The sequence below is a fragment of the Pseudonaja textilis genome, chromosome 1 (assembly GCF_049901715.1).
Source record: "Pseudonaja textilis isolate UNSWEBS1 chromosome 1, rPseTex1.2, whole genome shotgun sequence".
Lineage (NCBI taxonomy): Eukaryota > Metazoa > Chordata > Lepidosauria > Squamata > Elapidae > Pseudonaja > Pseudonaja textilis.
The window spans coordinates 326,919,238-326,939,081 of NC_141990.1; the positions used below are offsets into that span (position 1 = coordinate 326,919,238).

At 36.2% G+C, this 19,844-nt stretch overlaps 1 protein-coding gene across 1 annotated transcript in view; it reads left to right on the plus strand.

Moving 5' to 3' along the window:
- LOC113435281 (mucin-16) overlaps positions 1-13,718 on the plus strand; it is a 37,552-nt gene extending 23,834 nt beyond the window's left edge. The window contains exons 33-45 of the mRNA XM_087922730.1: positions 912-938; positions 1,651-1,793; positions 1,907-1,974; positions 2,613-2,785; positions 5,482-5,621; positions 6,656-6,723; positions 9,110-9,264; positions 10,170-10,309; positions 11,620-11,687; positions 11,893-12,065; positions 12,376-12,414; positions 12,686-12,765; positions 13,153-13,718. Of these exons, the coding sequence (XP_087778856.1) occupies positions 912-938; positions 1,651-1,793; positions 1,907-1,974; positions 2,613-2,785; positions 5,482-5,621; positions 6,656-6,723; positions 9,110-9,264; positions 10,170-10,309; positions 11,620-11,687; positions 11,893-12,065; positions 12,376-12,414; positions 12,686-12,765; positions 13,153-13,248 (1,370 nt within the window). The 3' untranslated portion in view covers positions 13,249-13,718. The remainder of the gene's footprint in view (positions 1-911; positions 939-1,650; positions 1,794-1,906; positions 1,975-2,612; positions 2,786-5,481; positions 5,622-6,655; positions 6,724-9,109; positions 9,265-10,169; positions 10,310-11,619; positions 11,688-11,892; positions 12,066-12,375; positions 12,415-12,685; positions 12,766-13,152) is intronic.
- Positions 13,719-19,844: the final 6,126 nt, after the last annotated feature.

The window sequence follows — 19,844 nt, forward strand, 5'->3', positions numbered from 1 at the left end:
ACTGAATCAGTTCTGACTAATGTTACATAAGTTAAGGGCAGGGGTGAGATTCAAATTTTTTAACAGCCAGTTCTGTGGGTGTGGCTTAGTTGGTGGGCGTGGCCAGCTCAATATTGCTCGCATCGAGGCACACATCTCCTCGCCGGCCTCTCATGACTGTTGCAGCATCCCCACAGTCATGTGTGAAAAATGGTCATGTCACTTTTTTCAGTGCCATTGTAACTTTGAATGGTCACTCCACACAAGCAAAGTACCAGCAAAGGAGAGGAAAAAAAACTCCAGAGAAGTTCCTGAGGCAGGAAGGGTAATAAGGGTTAACAGAGAGGCAGTTTCTGTAAGCAACACCAGAATGTTTCCTTCCTGCTTTCCTTACAGTATTCCTTACAGTATTCCTTACAGTATTAATTTCTTCTAACAGCTGGTTCTCCGAACTGCTTAGAATATTAACAACAGGTTCTAGCGAATAGGTGTGAACTGGTAGAAATTCCACCCCTGGTTAAGGGTAGTTCTTCTCTATGATCCCCATGGAGAGATGTCAGAGGGCTACAAGACTTTCTTCAGCTATATCAAATTTTCACTACTAAAATCTAAATGACCACTACATGGAAGCAACACCTCATGGTCATTTGGAGTTTTGCTATTCAGGCCTGATGATTTTTCTCTGATGCTGTCCCAGGACCTTCTTATAAACAACCACTAGGTGGACACTTTATATAGAGTTACTTCATGATTATTTTAAAACCCAACTATCTGAGATTTGTTGACATGGAATTATTGCAAGTGTATAGGAGGAATTTATTGTATGTTATTTTTCTCATGGTGGACAGCTTGAGAGAGGCTTTCCATTTTAGTGTACTCTTGTGCCTTCTTTGGTGACTCTTTCCATTTCTGAAACTCTCTTTCCATTTCAGATTATCATGAAGCATCACCTCAGACCAGTAAGTACGCTTTTCAGAAGTTTCATGAAACATGGACTTGAACTGTGATACACAATCTCAAATGTCGAACCTTGTCCAAAATATACCGATTGCAGACCAAGTAAAGCAAGATGCTGTAGAGGCTTTTGCCACAAGTGATGGGTGGAAACCACAGGGATGTAGGAGCAGGTTGAATATTAGATTTTCCAGATAGTAAAAGGTGTTCACCAGTGTACCATATCAGTCTCCAGAGTGGTGTATTCTGTAAAGATCTTTAAACAAAGAATGGATACTGATTTCTGATATTCCAACTCTAATTATGACCATTAGGAACTGTTCTGTAATACTGATCAAGAAACTACCTTGTGAATTTATATCGCTTCTTGGGACTTTACAGGAAACGCCCTTCTGCAAAGTAACCCTTTACATTCTTGGGAAGCGGCTATCACAGTCCTGAGCAGTCTTCTGTTCTCAAGGCTTAAACCATCAATCTTTCTTTTGCACAATTTGCTTCTCTGCCCCTGCTGGTGCTTCTTGCCCTTTTCTAGATCCACAGTAGATCAAGAATAACAGTTACTTTCAAACTGTGAAAAGCATACACTCGTTCTAAAACTTCTGTTATGCACCACTGTGTTCGTGACAGGAAGTGCAAAATACAAAATAGTGATTGATGGATTGATTATGTGCCATCATCTCTGGTTTCCATATCTGAGATTCCCTGTATCTCTTCTAGCTCTTCCTCCCACCACCAAACCTACAGTGGCAACTGAATGTTTTAGGGTCAACTTCACTGCAACCAATTTGATATATAGGCCACAGATGGCTGATCCCACATCAAAGGTTTTCAGCTCAACACAACGATCTTTCGTTAAATTGGTAAGATAATGCATACTTAGTTCAATAGCTCTTCCACATAAGACTTTCATAATATAGTCAGCAATAGTGTTTTACTATTGGCAATAATTACACAGTTTTTTCTTTATACCTAGCTAGGAGATATATTGAAAAACAGTGACATTGGACCTGATTTGATCAACTGTAGTTTATCAACATTAAGGTAAGCAATATGGGTTGGAAATGTTTTAGTGATCTGTAAATGCCTTAGAATGGGAATTAATGGATTCTAATATCTCTGTGAGAGATCTATATCTCTCACAACATTTTGTAACATTTGAGGGAGCCCATGGTTTATTTCAGTTTCATTTTTTCAACATGTCACTATTATCCCCATTTTAATTCTAAAAAAGTTGATCCCTCATTGTCACCCCAAATACTGTAATTTCTTTGCTTCAATATTTGTTTGAAGTGAGCTTGAAAATAAACATGGGCAAACTAAATATTCAAACTGGCAGGAAGAAATGTCAGGGTAGTGATTTAAGAGCTGACTAAGTTGCTGCAATATGCACTGATGCAGATGCAATGATGTAATAATGGGAATGAGTCAGCAAGGCTTTTGGCTGTTGTCCCTTTAAGAGCCTGAAAATAATAAGAGGCCTTTTAGGGTGTCTCTCTCTCTCTCACTGTGTGTTCTTCTCTGCTGCAATTGCTGCAGTGTCAAGATAAGAATCAAGGATATAGGTCCTGAAATACAACAGAGCTGATATTGAAGTCCTTTTATACTTCAGATTGCCAGGTAGTTGCAAGATCTGTACAGCTGTCGTGAATATATTTTTATTTGGATCTTTTGCTTCTCAGATCTGTAAATCAGAAGAGGTACACTGAAGTAGACAGTGTGTGCTGCTATCGTAAAGCTGCTACAGCCCCCACTTTCGATCCCATCAATATATATCAGAAATTCATAGATGAAACCAACCAATTCACCAAGATGGGACGGTACAATCTGGATCCAAACAGCCTTTTTGTTAATGGTAAGAAAGCATAATTTTGCTTTTGTGACTAAAAATGTCTGAGGCTGTCCAGCACTGAATTACTTCTGACCAACATTATTTAACTTAAATGGTGTTGTGTCTCAATGATTAGCAACAAGAGATGCTAGTGGGCCACAATTTTTTTAATATATCTATTGGATTTGGATTACAAAAATCTGGGTGATTACTAGATGGCAGCAATGCTTATTGACACCTCATGGTCATTTGGAATTTTGTAGTCCAGAGCTGGCAATTCTGTTCTAAATTTACTTTTCTCTGGTTGATGCCCCAGGATCATGAGCAAACATGAGCAAAGCTAGATGGACACTTTACATTGAGTTATTGTTATTGTATTAGAGAGCAAATAATTTCTACCCAAAGAAGATTATCACATCACATAAATTTTATACAGAATTCCCTAGAACATTGAAATTGCTGGTGTACTTTATAGAAATAGTCATAATCTTGAAATACCCTTTCATGTTTAGGATAGACCTGGCCTAATGTGTCAAGCAATTAAAAATGGATGCATAGTGTGTACTTTCAAACTTTCCTTAACAAATGATAAATTTTATCAGATAGGAACAAGTTGATGGTTTTGAAGAAAGAATGGGTGAAAGATTTGTAAAATTAAGGGGGCAAATAAAAGAAGATGTTGCTAAGTGAATGTAGACTTTAGAACTCATGTCAGATGGGCTATTCTTATGATGTGGAATAAATATAAACATAGATTCTGCCTGAAAACACCTTTTTGGTTTTGGTGCAAGAAGCATTTTATAGAAGAGAAATGATGTGGTTCATTTTTTGCTATGTACTAAAATTTTTACAAGGGGATTATAAAATGATATCAAGAGAAGATTTGAGAACAAAATACTCTTGTCAATGTCTTTCTTATGTACACTTAACAGAAAGTTTTGGTGGATGATTTTTTAATGGTTTTCAACAATATGAGACTGACTTTGAAATATAATTATGTATTAATGATGAACATGTTATTGCTAAGATGTACAAACCTGTGATGAAATATCAAAAAAAGAACACATGAAGATGTATGATAAAATGGGATAAAATTTTTGGCTACAATGTACAAATGGATCAATGGGAAAATATGTGACTAACAAGCTGAAATTTAGATTAGGTTGTAATCTTGTTAGGAATATAAATCACCTAACAGGTATTTGGGTTAGAAATATAAACCAGGATAAATATTTTAGTACTATATCTTTAAGGGAATGCAAGAGCATGCAATTGGGTGTGGTTTCTCAAACAGCCATAAGATGGAGCCAGAAACCTGGGTTGTTTAGTCTGAGTCTCAGAAGAGTGTAAGTGTATCTTTGTTTCCTTCTGTTGGAAAGTATTGCCATTGCTCCATTTCTTCTAATTGACTGATATTACTGGATTTAATGTAAGTCTGATACTGAACTGTTTTTGACACTGGAATTTGATATTTGGATTATCCCTGGATTGAAAAACTGACGGATTTACCTGTGAATGACTTTTGGACTGCTGATCTTGAACTTTGCTTAAACCTTTCTGGAAGTAAAAACCTACATTTACTGTACAGTGTATCTGTGTGCTCTGTGTGTATTATTCCAACACTACTCTCTATACGTCTCCCTGTATGCGCTCATTCTCCTAACGGGGAATTACCTCAACAAATCTCAAAGATAATTTTTATAAAATGATGTACATTGCTATCTGTCAGCAGAGAAACGGTTTAGAATGTATAAAGGCACTTTGAATATTTGCTGGAAATGTGAACAATGTAAAGGGACATATTTAATCACATTATGGTGGACATGTAAAAAAGTAAAATAAGCTGGATGCAAATACATACTATTCATTAAGAAGATTGTAAAAGTTAAAACTGAAACCAGAGACTTTCCTTTTGGGACCAATGGATAGGCAACTAGAAAAAAGCTACGGAACTTTGTTTTATGTATGATAACTGCAGCAAGATTATTATATGCTTAAAAGTGGAACAATTCTACACTAGCCACAATAAAGGCAAAGATGATGAAGATGATGGAACTAATGAAGATGGCTATAATAACTTCTTTGATCAGAAAAAACCCAATATCTACATTTATGGGTGACTGGAAATTCCTTCAAGACTTTTTGCATTCAACTGAAAAAATGCATTTATGATTTGTGGTTTTGATTAGAAAAAAAATGATAATAAAAAGTAATACAGTAATATATATATATATATATATTCTTTTTTGTAATATAGAGTAAGACACAATTTTGTAATTGTATTATATTTGCTGCCAAGAAAATTGGAAACTTTTCTTTTTCACACCTGCTTTTGTCTTTCTTTGCTTTTTTACTCTTTATTAGCTTTTTGGTTCTTAATAAAATTCTTATCAAAAAATAACTTTATTAGGGTTGAAGAATCACTAAATTTGTTTAAACATATCGTTATGAAGGTTGGAAATCACTCCTTCATACATTTATTTTCTCTTTCTTTATTATATTCTTTTCTTTTTTTTGTTTTCCAAGCACTTTTTTCTTTTCTGAATACTCTTTTTATTAAATTTACTTTGTATTAGATTTTACTGTTATAACCAACATTCTTAATAAAAATTAAATCAAGGAAGCAGCCATGACACTAACTGCTTTGAATTTGCTTGATATAAAATGGGAAAAGAAAGTAAAAGAAAAAAAGTAGTAGATCGCTTCTTATTTCCTTCTAGGATATTCACCATCTACAACTGATTCAGCTCCAGATCTAGTAGGCTATGAGCTTGGTTTCAAAATTATCAACAAGAACTTGACCAATACAAATCCGCTATCAGCAGAATATAAGCAATTGATGGGTTCCATCAGTAATGAGGTGAGGATTTTCACTTAGAAGTCCTCTACTACAAACCCTGAATGAAAACATGATAGGGAACTACCGTAAGATAATGCCATTGCAAGTCTCCCTCACATTCTTTCATTCTCCCTTTTTGTAGAATGTTTTTGAATTAATATTCCTATTTTATATCCATTCCTTCCACAAACTGGCATACCTATAACTTTATAATAACAATAAAGTAGTCCAGGAAGAGAATGTCCATTAAATCTGAACATCCATTAAATTCAAACATATCACTTTATCAAGCTGCCTCATATGTCTAAATACCTAATTGATGTAAATTTATTGTTTGTAGTAATAATCTCAATGTAATAGTTAAATCTTGATTTAATGGGCAAACTCTCAATTAGACATGCCTATGGAGATTCTCAGTCATCCAGGTCATGGTTATTCCAAAGGTGCTTTTTTCAGGAAGCAACTGGACTTTCTTGTTTTTCTTGGATAAGAAGCAAAATATTTTCAAAGAAAAACAAGAAAGTCCAGCACCTTTGGGATGATCTTAGTTGGACAGATCTTACTCCATTTAATGATAGAATCAGAGTGAAAAATGTGTATCTGAATCCAATAATCAAGATCCAATAAATCAAGATTCTATTCTATTCTATTCTATTCTATTCTATTCTATTCTATTCTATTCTATTCTATTCTATAGAATAGAATAGAATAGAATAGAATAGAATAGAATAGAATAGAATAGAATAGAATAGAATAGAATTCTTTATTGGCCAAGTGTGATTGGACCACAAGGAATTTGTCTTCAGTGCATAAGCTATGTGATAAAACATGATCACAGTCAACATAAAAATACATTCATCATAAATCATAATATACAACACTTAATGATTAAACTGCAACTGTAGTGTAATTCTTGTGGAACAGTTTGTTCTCAGATCTGTTTTGGGTATTCACCTCTTTCACAATTCAATAGTGTAGGTAACTTATTATGCACCAAACAAGAGATTTAACATGCAGATTTAAGCTTAATAGGATTTAATTTGATTTGATTCCAGTTGAATCAACTCTTCCAACAGAGCTTCATCAGCGATGGATTCAAAATTTGTGCTGTAACTAAATTAAGGTTAGTATTTACCAAAGGTGGCTCTGAGCAAGACCTTGATATCGAGTTCATAAATAATTAAATCAAAACCAAATGAATTGTTATGGCTTATTATGGTACATGAATTCAGCCAGATGTGGCTTACTCAAGAAACTATAATTAAGTAAATTATGATTTTATAAAATATTTAAATTATGTCTATACACTCATTGTTTGGATCTTATCTGTCCTCAAGCACTTGAAGATATCAATCTGGCTACATAAAACTTTTAACTGAGATAGTATTCTCTAGGTAAGGGATTGTTTTTGCAGCATACTAGGAAACTATTTATCAATATTGCATTAACCTACACATAATAAAATAAAAACAAGAAAACACAGTATTTCCCAACTCACATTCTCCAAGCACTTTGGGCTTTTAGCTTCCAGAATTCCAAACCAGCATGTCTGCAAAAGAACTAGAGTCTCCTTTCCCTTCCTTAGCCACCTTTCCAAGTAAAGTAGATCAAACATTGCAGGATAGACATCAAAATAATACTCCCCAATTTTTACATTTCTTCAGACTTTACAGCTGATACAATTTAGAGCTACTGAAAATAAAAGAGAATTTCATTCCTTACCTCTTTCCTGCACACAGGCCATTGCTTTCCATCCATTTACCCATTAGCTAGCCCTGGATAGCTGGGCCTAATTACAAAAGCTCTGTGCAAGTTCATCAGGAGCTCTTTCTAAATTGCAGTTTGGGAGAGAGGGAAGAAAAGTGTCTCAAAGAGGGGGGGAAAGGGGGAAGTTAGAAAGAATAATAAACTATGTACCAGAAACAGAATGCCCATTTTAAGCACTGGTCACATTCATTCCTTACTAGGCCTCCCATGTAGATTCACTAAACGGATCATTCCTAGAAAATGCAGCTCTTGGCATTAAAAAGGTTGCCAGGCCCTGCTGCTCCTGAGCTGGTATCTTAGGAAAGGTATTCCAAAATAATCAAATATGAGAATGGCCAGATTTTTCTCAAGACATTGAAATATTCCAGTCCAGTTGATATTGATTGAAAGAATTAAGGGCAGGGATATGAGTGAAAACAAAAGCAGACATGATTCTGTCACTGGGCCTAAGTTGTCAGGAGGTATGGCTGAGCCCATGCTATGGTTATGTTCATTTATCATTAATAAGTTTATATATATTTTATATATATAATGTAATAGTTACATTAGATAGGTTTATATATATTTTGTGTAGCTAACATTATTTAAAATAGAGAAAAGACAATGTGTATTGTCTTTTTCCTGCTTTAAATATTGTTAGCTGCACAAAATCATGAACTTGAGATGAGCGGCCATCTAAATTGAAAAAAATGAATTTTAAAAAATAAAAGTATGGTTCACTTGGAGTATTGCAGCATTGGTTAATCATCAGAGGCATAGAAATACCTCAGGTCATGGTGGTCAGCTAGTTGACATGTTCCTCATTTATGTAGTTCTGATAACACAAAAAGCCCAGCTTGATAAAGAGAAATATTGCACGCACGTATATTAATCCCAAACTAATGGACTATCTTATTATTAATGTGCTAGCCTGTTCATACAACATATTGTCAGTGTCTGATAGCTGCAGCACATTGAATCACAAAATTCCCAACAAGCTATTATCGTAGCCAATTTTAGTTGTGTGAATCCAACCTTATTTTATAAATAAGACAAAAGTTAACTTGCTTACCTAATGCAGATATCAGAATGGGAAATGTTACCAGGAAATCTTCATTTTTTAACGTGCTGAAATCTAGAAACTTCATGGAGATGCATTATTATTTCCACCAAAGTAAATCCCGCCCCCGCTCCTAATAGGTCAATGTACATAATAACCCATCATGTGGCTTATCTGGTTTTAGCTGAATTTGTTGGGTTTTAACCTCAGCCACTGTATATCAGGCCTTATTTTTGAATTTAGTGTTTAGTGACTTAGCCAAATTGGCTTTTTCAGTAAAAGGAAGCCAAGAGCAATATATTTCTTTGTGGGCAGTTGAGAAGCCTTTGACTAAGATAATAGGAAATATAGCTCTCAGTGGTTCTGCTGGCTAGAAATTCTGCACCACTAAAAAGGCTATTTATGGCCACTAATATATTAGCAAAATACTTTGGTTATGAAGTTTCAGCATACCATAGTAGGAATCTTTTGTTCTGTATGCATTTTGATCTTAGTCATGTCATCAAGACATCAAAACCCAGGATGATTTTGAAAGTTGCCTCTGAAAATGTCTGACTTTACCTAGCGGTAATACAATTTGAAATGCTTGTACAGATTAAAATATTTTACTGCTAATCCGACTTGCTTCTTAGCTTTAATCTGAAGTCAACTCATGTCTTTTCTCTCTCTTCCTAACCCCTCCCCCCCCCACTATATTTTTTAGAATTGGTTCCATCATAGTTGATTGCAAGTGTTACTTCCATCCTGCAGGGAATAACAGCAAAGACACCATCAAAAATGTTTTTCAACAAGAGACCCAGAATGCCACTTCTCAGTGGCTGGGTAGCAGGTTCCAAATCATGGGTTTCACCATTGAAGGTATAAAGATTGGCATGAACTAAAATGGTAATGGTCATTAATGTAGGGCTCACACCTTTATGAAATCTATAATATTTCCTTTCCTATTACTTATATCAGTCAGTCAGACAGACAGACAGACAGATCTGAGCAGCATGGTGATGATACTCACCTGCCACTCAGAAAATTGAGAAGTTAATCTTAGGTAGTGGCAGATGTTTCTCTCGTAGGCCACAAAGAAAAAATATCTACTGCAATCTCCACCTGGTGTCAGGAAGCGCATCTGGCCAGTAAATGCTCAGCTCCATTCAGTCACCGCAACTCTAGCCCAAATTAAGGGATTTTAGGGCCGTAAAAAGGGAGACAGATTAGATTAGATTAGATTAGATTAGATTAGATTAGAAGGTGGGCGGGCAAGCAGGCAGATTTTTAACACTCTTAGGGTCTTTCAGAAGCTTATAATAACTTTGCTACAAGCCTTTTGGACTTGGAGTGAGAGGACCTCCACCATGTGTGGAATGTTTGTTTGTTTATTATATATTTTATATTATTTTGTCCCAAAGGCTTTAGGCAGTAACAGTGAACAATTAACAAAAACAACCCTAGATACATTTATAGAATAATAATCTATAAAAATAGGTGCAACCGATCCCATGTGTATATTATAAAACACCCTTCTGTACTAATCTGAAGAGAAAAGTATTTCCTAAAACACAGGAGGGTTACATTAACTATATTTTAAAATTATATAGTTTATTTATTTAATTAAATACTTATGTTTATTATTATTATTGCATTGTTGTTAGCTTTTGTACACCATTTCAAATTGCCTTGACTGAGTGATTATTAAATTTACATGAAAAGAAATGTTTATTATATTTGTGCATTCCTTTTTCTATTGAAAATTCTTGAAACAAATACCAAAGCAGTAACTGATAAGCCCCCACACATGCTAAAGGTGAAGAACTTCACTGTAAATTTCACCATTACCAACTTGCCATACAAGAACATGAAGAATCCAAAATCAGAGGTTTATCAGAAAACCAAAGCGAGCATCAAGGATGAGGTAAATGGCTGAAAACATCTATAGGATTAACTGATGTTAAAGTCCCTAAATGTGTGTACGTTTTCTGCCTACAAGAAGAAACAGCAGTAGTTCTAAACTTTGGAGATTTTTTTTCTTTATCCATTGTGCATTGGAACAATGCTAATGTAATGTTATAGCACAACAGAAGGCAGTGTGATTGTTTAAGTGCCTTCCCTTAAAAAAAGATTGATCAATAACAAATATATCCCACCCCAATCATATTTTTCATCTCCAAATCTTCAAGTTTGTTCCTTTCTGCTCCCAAGCAAAGACTTTAAATTAGAGTATGTTTAAGAAGAAGTATTGTAATTATAATAAGACTGACTTTGGAAAGAAAAATTAACGTACTATCTGTTAGTCCACATGCCCCCTGCTTTTAAAGAAATGCAAGAATATTTACAAAAAAAGTTGTTCTATTCATCTTCCATTTCAGAGCTAGAAGAGGGAAAGTGGATCCCTTGACAAATTCTGCACATTGATAGATATTTTGTCAAATGGAAGTCAGATACTGAAGTGGAGAATTGAGTAAGATTTCGGTCATCTTCTCCATTACCTAAAAGGCATCTTGGGCAGTTTAACATAGCCAGAAAATACAATGCCCTGCAGAACCACCAATTAGCAACAGATGCAATATCTAACAACTAGCTTAACTCCTTAGGAATAGGAATGAGCAGATCATCGCAATTTTGCTCCATTTTACAATTCACATGAGCAAGCCAGTTATGATGTCCATTGTACTGCAAATTTTCCAACCTTGAATTCTTCACCTTTTGAAATTTTATAATGTTTTATATTTAAAAAAAATAATCCTAAATTATTCTGTTTTTAATATTTAACTTTATTGATTACATTGTGCACCAGCCAGAGTCCCTTAACAGTTTTATTAAACCAGACTCTGTTTTATTAAACCAGACTCTGTTTTATAAAATTTCAAAAGGTGAAGAAATCCAAGATGGAAAATTTTGCAGTTATTAATAGAGGCAAGGTGCAGCCAACCCCATGGTTGTGTGGGCCCCTGTGTTCCTCACACAAGGGGGAACACATAATATTAATTTGTAGTGATTTTTTTTTATATCTATCACCCCACATTTGACACCATGAGCATTTTACACCTCTTATGCGAAGGATAATGCTGCAGCTTTAGCCAGCATGGTTCCTTAAAGCAGAATTAAGTATGGAAGAAGTTTTCTGTTTCAAACCTAAAGAAGAGGAATAGGTTTGGTTCTTTCTTAACTTATTATTATTCCTGGTAGTCCATTAATCCATCCCCTTCTTTTTCCTTGGAACAGCTCAACCACCTGTATCAACGCAGTGATCTGAACAAGAGTTTTCTGGGCTGTTCAGTGAAAAACTTGAGGTGTGTTTTTCAACAGAATGCAAAGCTAATTGATTATCCAGTCCACATTCACAAATCTATTTGTTGTTTGTATTTGCTACTGCCACTACTGTTCCAAAACTCTAATGAGTCTTTTGTTTTTACATTAACAAATACGAATATCAGATTTTTATCTTCTCAACCTCAGTTTTTAATATTTACCATGGTTTGTATTTTTCTTTTTCAGACCCACTAGCAATGAAACTCAAATTGGTGTCAATTCTATCTGTGCATTTGCAGTGGAGTTTGGTTCAAGGACTTTTGACAAAGACCTTGTGTATGATATATTTAAAAACCTGACTCAGAATGCCACCCTAATGGGGAAATACAGCCTGGACAATAACAGCATAAATATTAATGGTAAGATGAGGGAAGCACAAGGTATGTTTGACAGAGGTAGATGCTATAAATTAGAAAAGGAGAGATAAGTCAAGGTGAGAATCTTGGGCTCTGCCAGGGATTTCCATGGGTGGGTGATGGTGTAAAAAAACAATCAAGATGGCACCTATCACATACAATGAAAGCATCACATGTAAAATAAAAAAAGAGCAAAGCTTCCGTTGCATGGTGGTGGTTGTCATCTTGACTTGTTTGATCCCCGCTGGACTCTTCCTATCTTTTACCCCTTCCATATTTAATGGAACCCTTCCTTCCTTCCATTCTTTTCTAGTGTTTCCTTCAACCATGGCAACAGGACCATCTAAACAAGGTAATTAGGATTTTTTATCCCAAGATACTTTAGCTTCAGATTTCAGTGTCCTCATTCCCTCTGCGTTGAACTGAAGAAATGTAGAATTGTTATGGTATAGATTATAGAAGATGCTGTAAACTGAAACAGAATCAGCATAGTCTATCCAAAGCACAGATGCACATGCATGTGGCTTGTGGAAATGAGAAGAGTGGAAATGGACAGGGGGTAAATGGACAGGGTGTAAATTTCATCTTTAAATTTATGCATTTGCATTATTTCTTATTTCCAGAGCTCCCTTATTGGGCCATCATCCTCATATGCTTCTCCGTCTTACTGGGTTCCATCTTTTTCTTCCTTCTATGTGTCTTGGTATGTATGCACTATGCTTCAAAGTAGAGGGCTAATGATGAGTCTCTAACATAAAGAATCCTCAACATTCTTCCAATAAATACCTGAAGAGTGTGTATATTTTTTTCAGAAGAATTTTAATAATAGTGGATGGGAATGTGACGAAACAGTTCCCTTGAGACCTCCAAGGATTTTAATGGAAGCAATTCTGGGAATGAAGGACCCCAAAAGCAGTTAATGGGGCCAATGGAAGGGGTCTTCTGATTCGTTTCTCCCTCTGACTAAGTCAAATGGAATTGAGACCGTTAACTCCTGTAGGAATGTCCATCATGAGAGAGAAAATGGACAAAAGAAGGAAGGCACTCCACTTGTATGTGCATAAAATGTTTTATTTCTGTCTTTAATCAGACTGCTGTGTGGGTGAAGAGGAGAGCAGGCAAGTACCAGATCCAAAGGAATATTTTTGGCCTCTATTTCCCATGCATGGACATGCAAAAATCATAGTGGTGTAGATTTTGGAAACTTGGCTCCTTCCCTGCAAGAAGACCCTTTTTGCAGAGTTCAATCTTGCACATATTGTGCAACAAAAATGTGTTTACCATAGTTGGAATGAACGTCTTGATGAAGAAAAGATACTGCATATTCTGTGGAAGACCACCAGATTGATAGATTGATGGGGTGCCCTGTCATATTATTTATTATGTGTTGTGAAACTAGGAGTATCTTTTCAAATATCTATAAAAACTACAGATTAGATTATTTAAGTGCCAAAAAAAGAGAGATTTTGCCTGGAGCATGGATCAGTATTAAACAATTTGCATTCTTTTGAGACTGCAAAGCATCAATGAATTCTATTGCACATTAAAAAAATGTAAAAAGAAAATATATACTGAGCTGAAATTATGTCATACTGTACTGTAGTATACTATACTGTAATATCTGTTTTGAAAATAATGTAACTTGGGTAGAAATGATTTTCAATCCTTTTTTAGATATATCAAATGTTCCTCATTTTTTACAAATCAATAAACATTAGCAAGAAAATGAAAAACAAAATGAAACCTAAACTTCTACCAAGAATCTAAAATAACCTTTTTTTTAAGACAGTCATGGTATATATGACTATGAACTCAAGTCTTAGAATACTGAGTACAAGAAAAATATAAGTATGAAGAAATCAGCTTTAGTCAGAAATGGCATAATTCTTTCTGCATTAATTTTCTGGTTAGCTAAAATTTAGTTGCCACCATCCCAAAATGATACAGTATTTACATCAAACTTATCCTTCTCTTTTCAGTTCTTTTTCTAGCAGCAAAGTACCTTAGATGTGTGGGGATACAATTACAGTATTTTTTTTGCCTCTTATTCATTATAATACTAGCCAATTATAAACAATTAAATGTTACTTAACAATTTTGTATTAGCAGCTAGTAGTGAATAAGTAAGTTTAAGTCTATCTTACTGTGCTTCTTTACACAGTGATCATTCACTTTTTCACCACAGAGTATCTTTAACCAAATAGTGCCTTTCATATACAGGTAAATAATACGTTTACTTACTCAGTTAGATAAATTTCCATTTAGTAGACCATATACAATAGGGGGAAAATCTGTCCATATGTTATATGCTTCAGTACAGTTATAAAATTCCCTTCATGATTCTTTATATCTATAAAACTGAAAAATATGCATGTATAAATCTCATTTCCATTTTAAAGATTTGGAACACAACAGCTGAGTCATATAACATGCAAAGATAAAGGCTGGATTCCCCTATTTTAGCCTAGTAAAACATTTGAATTCTCAAGAAATGATACCATGAAAACTTTGTGGGTATGTGAAAAGAACGAATAGGGACCCTCATCCTTACTTTATTGAACTTTAGTTAGCCAAGTGTGATTTGACACACAAGGAAGTAACCTCTGGTACAGAAGCCCTCAGTTCACATGCAAAACAACAGAATAATCATCATAAGAATAATACCAATAAAAGGTGGGAGTAAAGGAGATAATAAGAAGGCTAAATGATAATACTATAACCACATTACACTAAAAAAACAACCCTTTAAGACAATTCTAACTAAAAATTCTAACTCCTCAATTTCTAACCTTGTCTGAGGTAAATGCCCCCCTTCACCTTTCAGGATTGCAGCCAACTCTGCCATCAAAATCTTTCCCACCATAATTCTCACCCCTGGCTAAATGTAGAAGGGGAAGCTAAAAATTTTGAACGTCTGCAGCTCAGCCAATTTGAGGCGAGTGATAAAAGGCCTCCAGTCAATTCCATGATTGATGCAAAAAAATACCCTCAGAAATAAATAAGTAAATAAACTAATTAACTAACTAACTTTATAAAAGATATTAAAATAAAATAAGTTTCTACAGGCACAACTGTCAGTTTGAAAGAACATGAAAAACAACCCTTAACGTAATTTATTTTTAACTAAAAATTCTAACTCCTCAATTTCTAAGCTTGTCGGAGGTAAATGCCCCCCTTCACCTTTCAGGATTCCAGCCAAGTCTCTCACCAAAGTCTTCCCGACAAAACCTTACAGAACCCCCTTCTCTATTTCTACTGGCTGTCTTGGATCACGTGACTCCTTTTTGCGGGGCTTGTGATGTAAAGGGCGAGCTGCCGCCTCCCTTCCTACGCCTCATTTCTACCTGTGGAGCTTCCCGGAGAAAGAAGATGGAGACACACTCTCACAAAACAGCCCACTTGGGACCCATTTTATAGGATACAGGTGGTCCTCAACTTACAACGGTTTGTTTAGTGACCATTTAAAGCTACAATGACACTGATATAAGTGATGTATGATTGTTTTTCACACTTATGACCTTTGCGGCATCCCCACAGACATGTGATCAAAATTCAAACACTCAGCAACTGGCGTGTATTTATGATGGTTGCAGGATCCTGGGATCATGTGATCACCTTTTGTAATTTCCGATGAGCAAAATCAACGGGGAAGCCAGATTCCCCATTAACTTTGCAGTCGTTAAGTTAGTGAAACAACCATTTTGCTAAGTTGACAGCAGCAGCAATTCACTTAACAAAAAGAAATGTCATAACATGGAAGAAATGTCATAACATTGGGCAAAGCCCACTCAGCCACAGAGATTTTGGGCTCAGTTGTGGCCATATGTCGAGAACTACCTTTAATTATACTGACCATATTTTCTTGAAACAAAATAAAGGACAAACCTGAAAGCGGGGTAAATCTAAAAGAGGTTCATAAGGATTAAAAGGGAAAATTATTTGTGTTTCTAACTTTGCTTTACAAAGAAAATTCGAGAGCAAAACCAAGAAAATAATTAAATAAATCTAAAGGACAACTATCTGAAACAGAGGACTGTCCTTTATAACAAAGGACATATGATCACTATAACACAGGATGTTAGCACTATCCGTGTACAGATTTGATGGTATGAATGGCTGACTGGGTTAAACATTTGGCAAAACCAGGCCTTCTGTGGTTATCTAGCCCTTTCTTAGGCCTATGAGCCAGCTGGGCCCATCTCATAGAATGGTTGTTGTGGGGAAAAAATAGGAGGTAGGATTACTAAGTGTGCTAACCTGCTTGAGTAATATATATAGAACAGTGGGATAAAAATCTATTTTAATAATGATTATGTTAATGTCTGACTGAAAGTAATAGCAATAGCTCTTAGGCTTAAAGGTGTTGGTGGCACAGTGGTTAGAATGTAGTACTGCAGGCTAGTTCTGTTGAAAGACAGCTGCCTGCAATTTGAATTTCACCAGGCTCAAGTTTGACTCAGCCTTCCATCCTTCCAAGGTGGGTCAAATGAGGACTCAGATTGTTGGGGGCAATTATGCTGACTCTGTAAACCGCTTAGAGAGGATTGTAAAAATACTGTGAAGTGCTATTGCTATATACTGCTCCACAGAGCTTTACAGCCCTCTTCAATGGTGGGATTCAAAAAATTTTACTACTGGTTCTGAGGCGTGGCTTGGTGGGTGTGGTGTGGCTTGGTGGACATGGCTTGGTGGGCATGGCAGGGGAAGGTTACTGCAAAATCCCATTCCCTCCCCACCCCACTAACCTGCTTTCCAGCCCCGTTCTCCTGCATAGGGCAACAAAAGAAGACCCAGTCAATCAGCTGGGACTTGGAGGCAGACAATAGATGGGAGCGGGGCGAGTCAGAGTGGGTATTTGCCAGTTCTCCAAACTACTCAAAATTTCCGCTAGCAGTTCTCCAGAACTGGTCAGAACCTACTGAAAACCACCTCTGATCCTCTTGGACTGGTTTACAATGTCACCATATTGCCACTAACAATCAGTGTCCACATTTTATTGATCTTGGAAGAAAGGAAGGCTGAGTCAACCTTGAGACAGTCAGGATCAAACCTCTGGCGATGGGCATAGTTGGCCTGCAATATTGCATTCTAACCACTGCACCACCATGATCGTTTGGACTCCAGTTCTAGTCTATAACCACCGCTGCTGCCAACTATTGGCCCCAATGGATTATGTGCATACTTCTTAGAAAAGCTTTCCTCTGCCATAGCAGCACCCCTAACCATTATATATATATCATTCAGAACCAGCTCCTTACCGAACCTATGGTCCTTAGCTACGGTCATCCCTATCTTCAAAAAAGATGACCCCAGCCAGGTTGAAAACTACAGACCAATCTCACTGTGTTGTGTCACATGCAAAGTCATGGCAACAATCATTAACCAATTCATCACTCTCCACTTAGAGGCAAACAACCTACTCTCCCAAAAACAATTTGGTTTCAGGAAAAAATCATCCTGCAACCTACAACTCCTACACTGCAAAAACATATGGACTACTCTACTTAACCAAGGTAAAGCAATAGACATAGACTTCTGCAAAGCCTTCGATTCAGTGATACATGACAAACTACTGTTAAAACTAAACTCTTATGGCATTTTCGGATCTCTTCATAAGTGGATTATTGCATTCCTGTCAAACAGGCAACAAATAGTAAAAATAGGGAGCGCTATATCAAACCCTGCTCCAGTTAACAGCAGTGTCCCCCAAGGCAGCATTCTAGGACCCACACTCTTTATACTCTTTATAAATGACCTTTGCGATCACCTTATAAGCAACTGCATCCTCTTTGCAGATGATGTAAAACTATTCAACACCACCAATAATGCTACTGTTCTTCAAAGTGACCTTGATTATGTGTCTGAATGGTCAAACATTTGGTAACTCCAAATCTCGACCAACAAATGCTCTGTCCTACACATTGGTAAAAAAAAATCAGTACACCAAGTACAAACTAGGCGGATATGACCTTGTTGATGACCTTCACTCTGTCAATGACCTAGGAGTACTCATATCTAATGATCTAAGTGCCAGAGCTCACTGTAACAGCATTGCCAAAAAGGCATTAAGAGTTGTAAATCTAATCTTACGAAGCTTCTTCTCTGCAAATATTGAATTGCTAACTAGGGCATACTCAATTTTTGCTAGACCAATACTTGAATACAGCTCATCTGTCTGGAATCTGCACTGTATATCGGACATTAATACAATTGAGCGAGTCCAGAAGTATTTCATGAGAAGAGTACTACACTCCTCTGCTCGCAACAGAATACCCTATATCACCACTTGAAATTTTGGGCTTGGACAATCTTGAACTACACTGCCTACGGTTGGACTTAAGCGTAGTACACAACATTATCTGCTACAATGTCCTACCTGTCAATGACTACTTCAGCTTCAGCTTCAACTGCAACAATACAAGAGCACACAACAGATACAAACTCAATGTTAACCGCTCCAAACTTGATTGCAGAAAGTACGACTTCAGCAACAGAGTGATCAATGCCTGGAATACACTACCTGACTCTGTAGTTACATCCTCAAACCCCCCACTCCTTTAATCTCACCCCATTCCTAAGAGGTTTGTAAGGGGCATGCATAAGTGCACCATCGTGCCTCCCATCCCTGTCCTAATGTCCCCATTTAATCGTATCTATTTTCTGTATTCTTACTCATGTTTATACTTATACCTATTATCTTGTAAGCAATGGACAAATCAAATAAATAAATAAATTAAACTCTCCAACCATCTCTAACGGGTGATTTCCTGTCTCCCTCTTTGGATCTGGTAAGAAAAGTTGAAACTTCTATGTATGCACAGACAAGAATGGTTTTCTTACATGGTTTACATTCAAATAATTACCAATATCCTCAATTCCCTGGAAAGCAGGTCCCTAAAGCCAAGTCTCCCTTGACTTAGATCCTGTTTCCTTTCATTCATTTCAATTAAATACTTGTGTAATTACATTTTTAGCACCCACAATATTTTTCTAGCTTCTCACTGCAAATCCCTACCAATTTGTGCTAGATTTATTCATTTCTCAACTTTATTGCAACTTTCTGGCTACAAAAAGCTCACACTCCAACAACATTCTGTGTCTTCTGCTTAAATTAGGATCATTTGGAGAGAAACAGCATGCATTGGCATAGTAAAGGACCATTATATTTAAGACCAGAATTGAAAACAAATGCAGATCTGTATTTTCCTTCTGTTCTTCATATTGTGGGGTTCATCCGATTGTCTCATATGGTAATGCATTCACCCAGTTCCATTTGAACAAAATTGAGCAAAAATGGTATTGGATGATTTTCTATGTTGTATGAAGTCATTCATGATGTCACCTGCACACATACAATTTCCAAATTGTAGCTCATTATCCATCATTTTCTAGCCAACATTCCCAAGTTTTCATAGAGATAAGGAGTTAACAATACTGTCACACTTGGCTAGCTGAAAAATCTGCTGAAAATTCTAATGTGATGTCATAGTTCTCCTTTATGTGTCTTGAGTGAAAGCAAGTGCCTTTCATTTTAGTGTTGTAGAAGAAAGAAGGTGGGGTTTAAATGTTGTAAATCATAGTGGAATCTAGTGGAAGATAATTTAAGTTCTATTTACAATGTCAATCAGTGGTTCTAGACCAACCACTCCAGAGCCTTTGCAAGAAACAAACTTGGGATTCTCAGGATCAAAGAGTCCAGACCAGAAGCCAGTGAGGCTGGGCCATGCAAGTAAAGAGACCTCTTCCCCAGGATATGCTTTGGACCAGATGTTTCAATCTTGG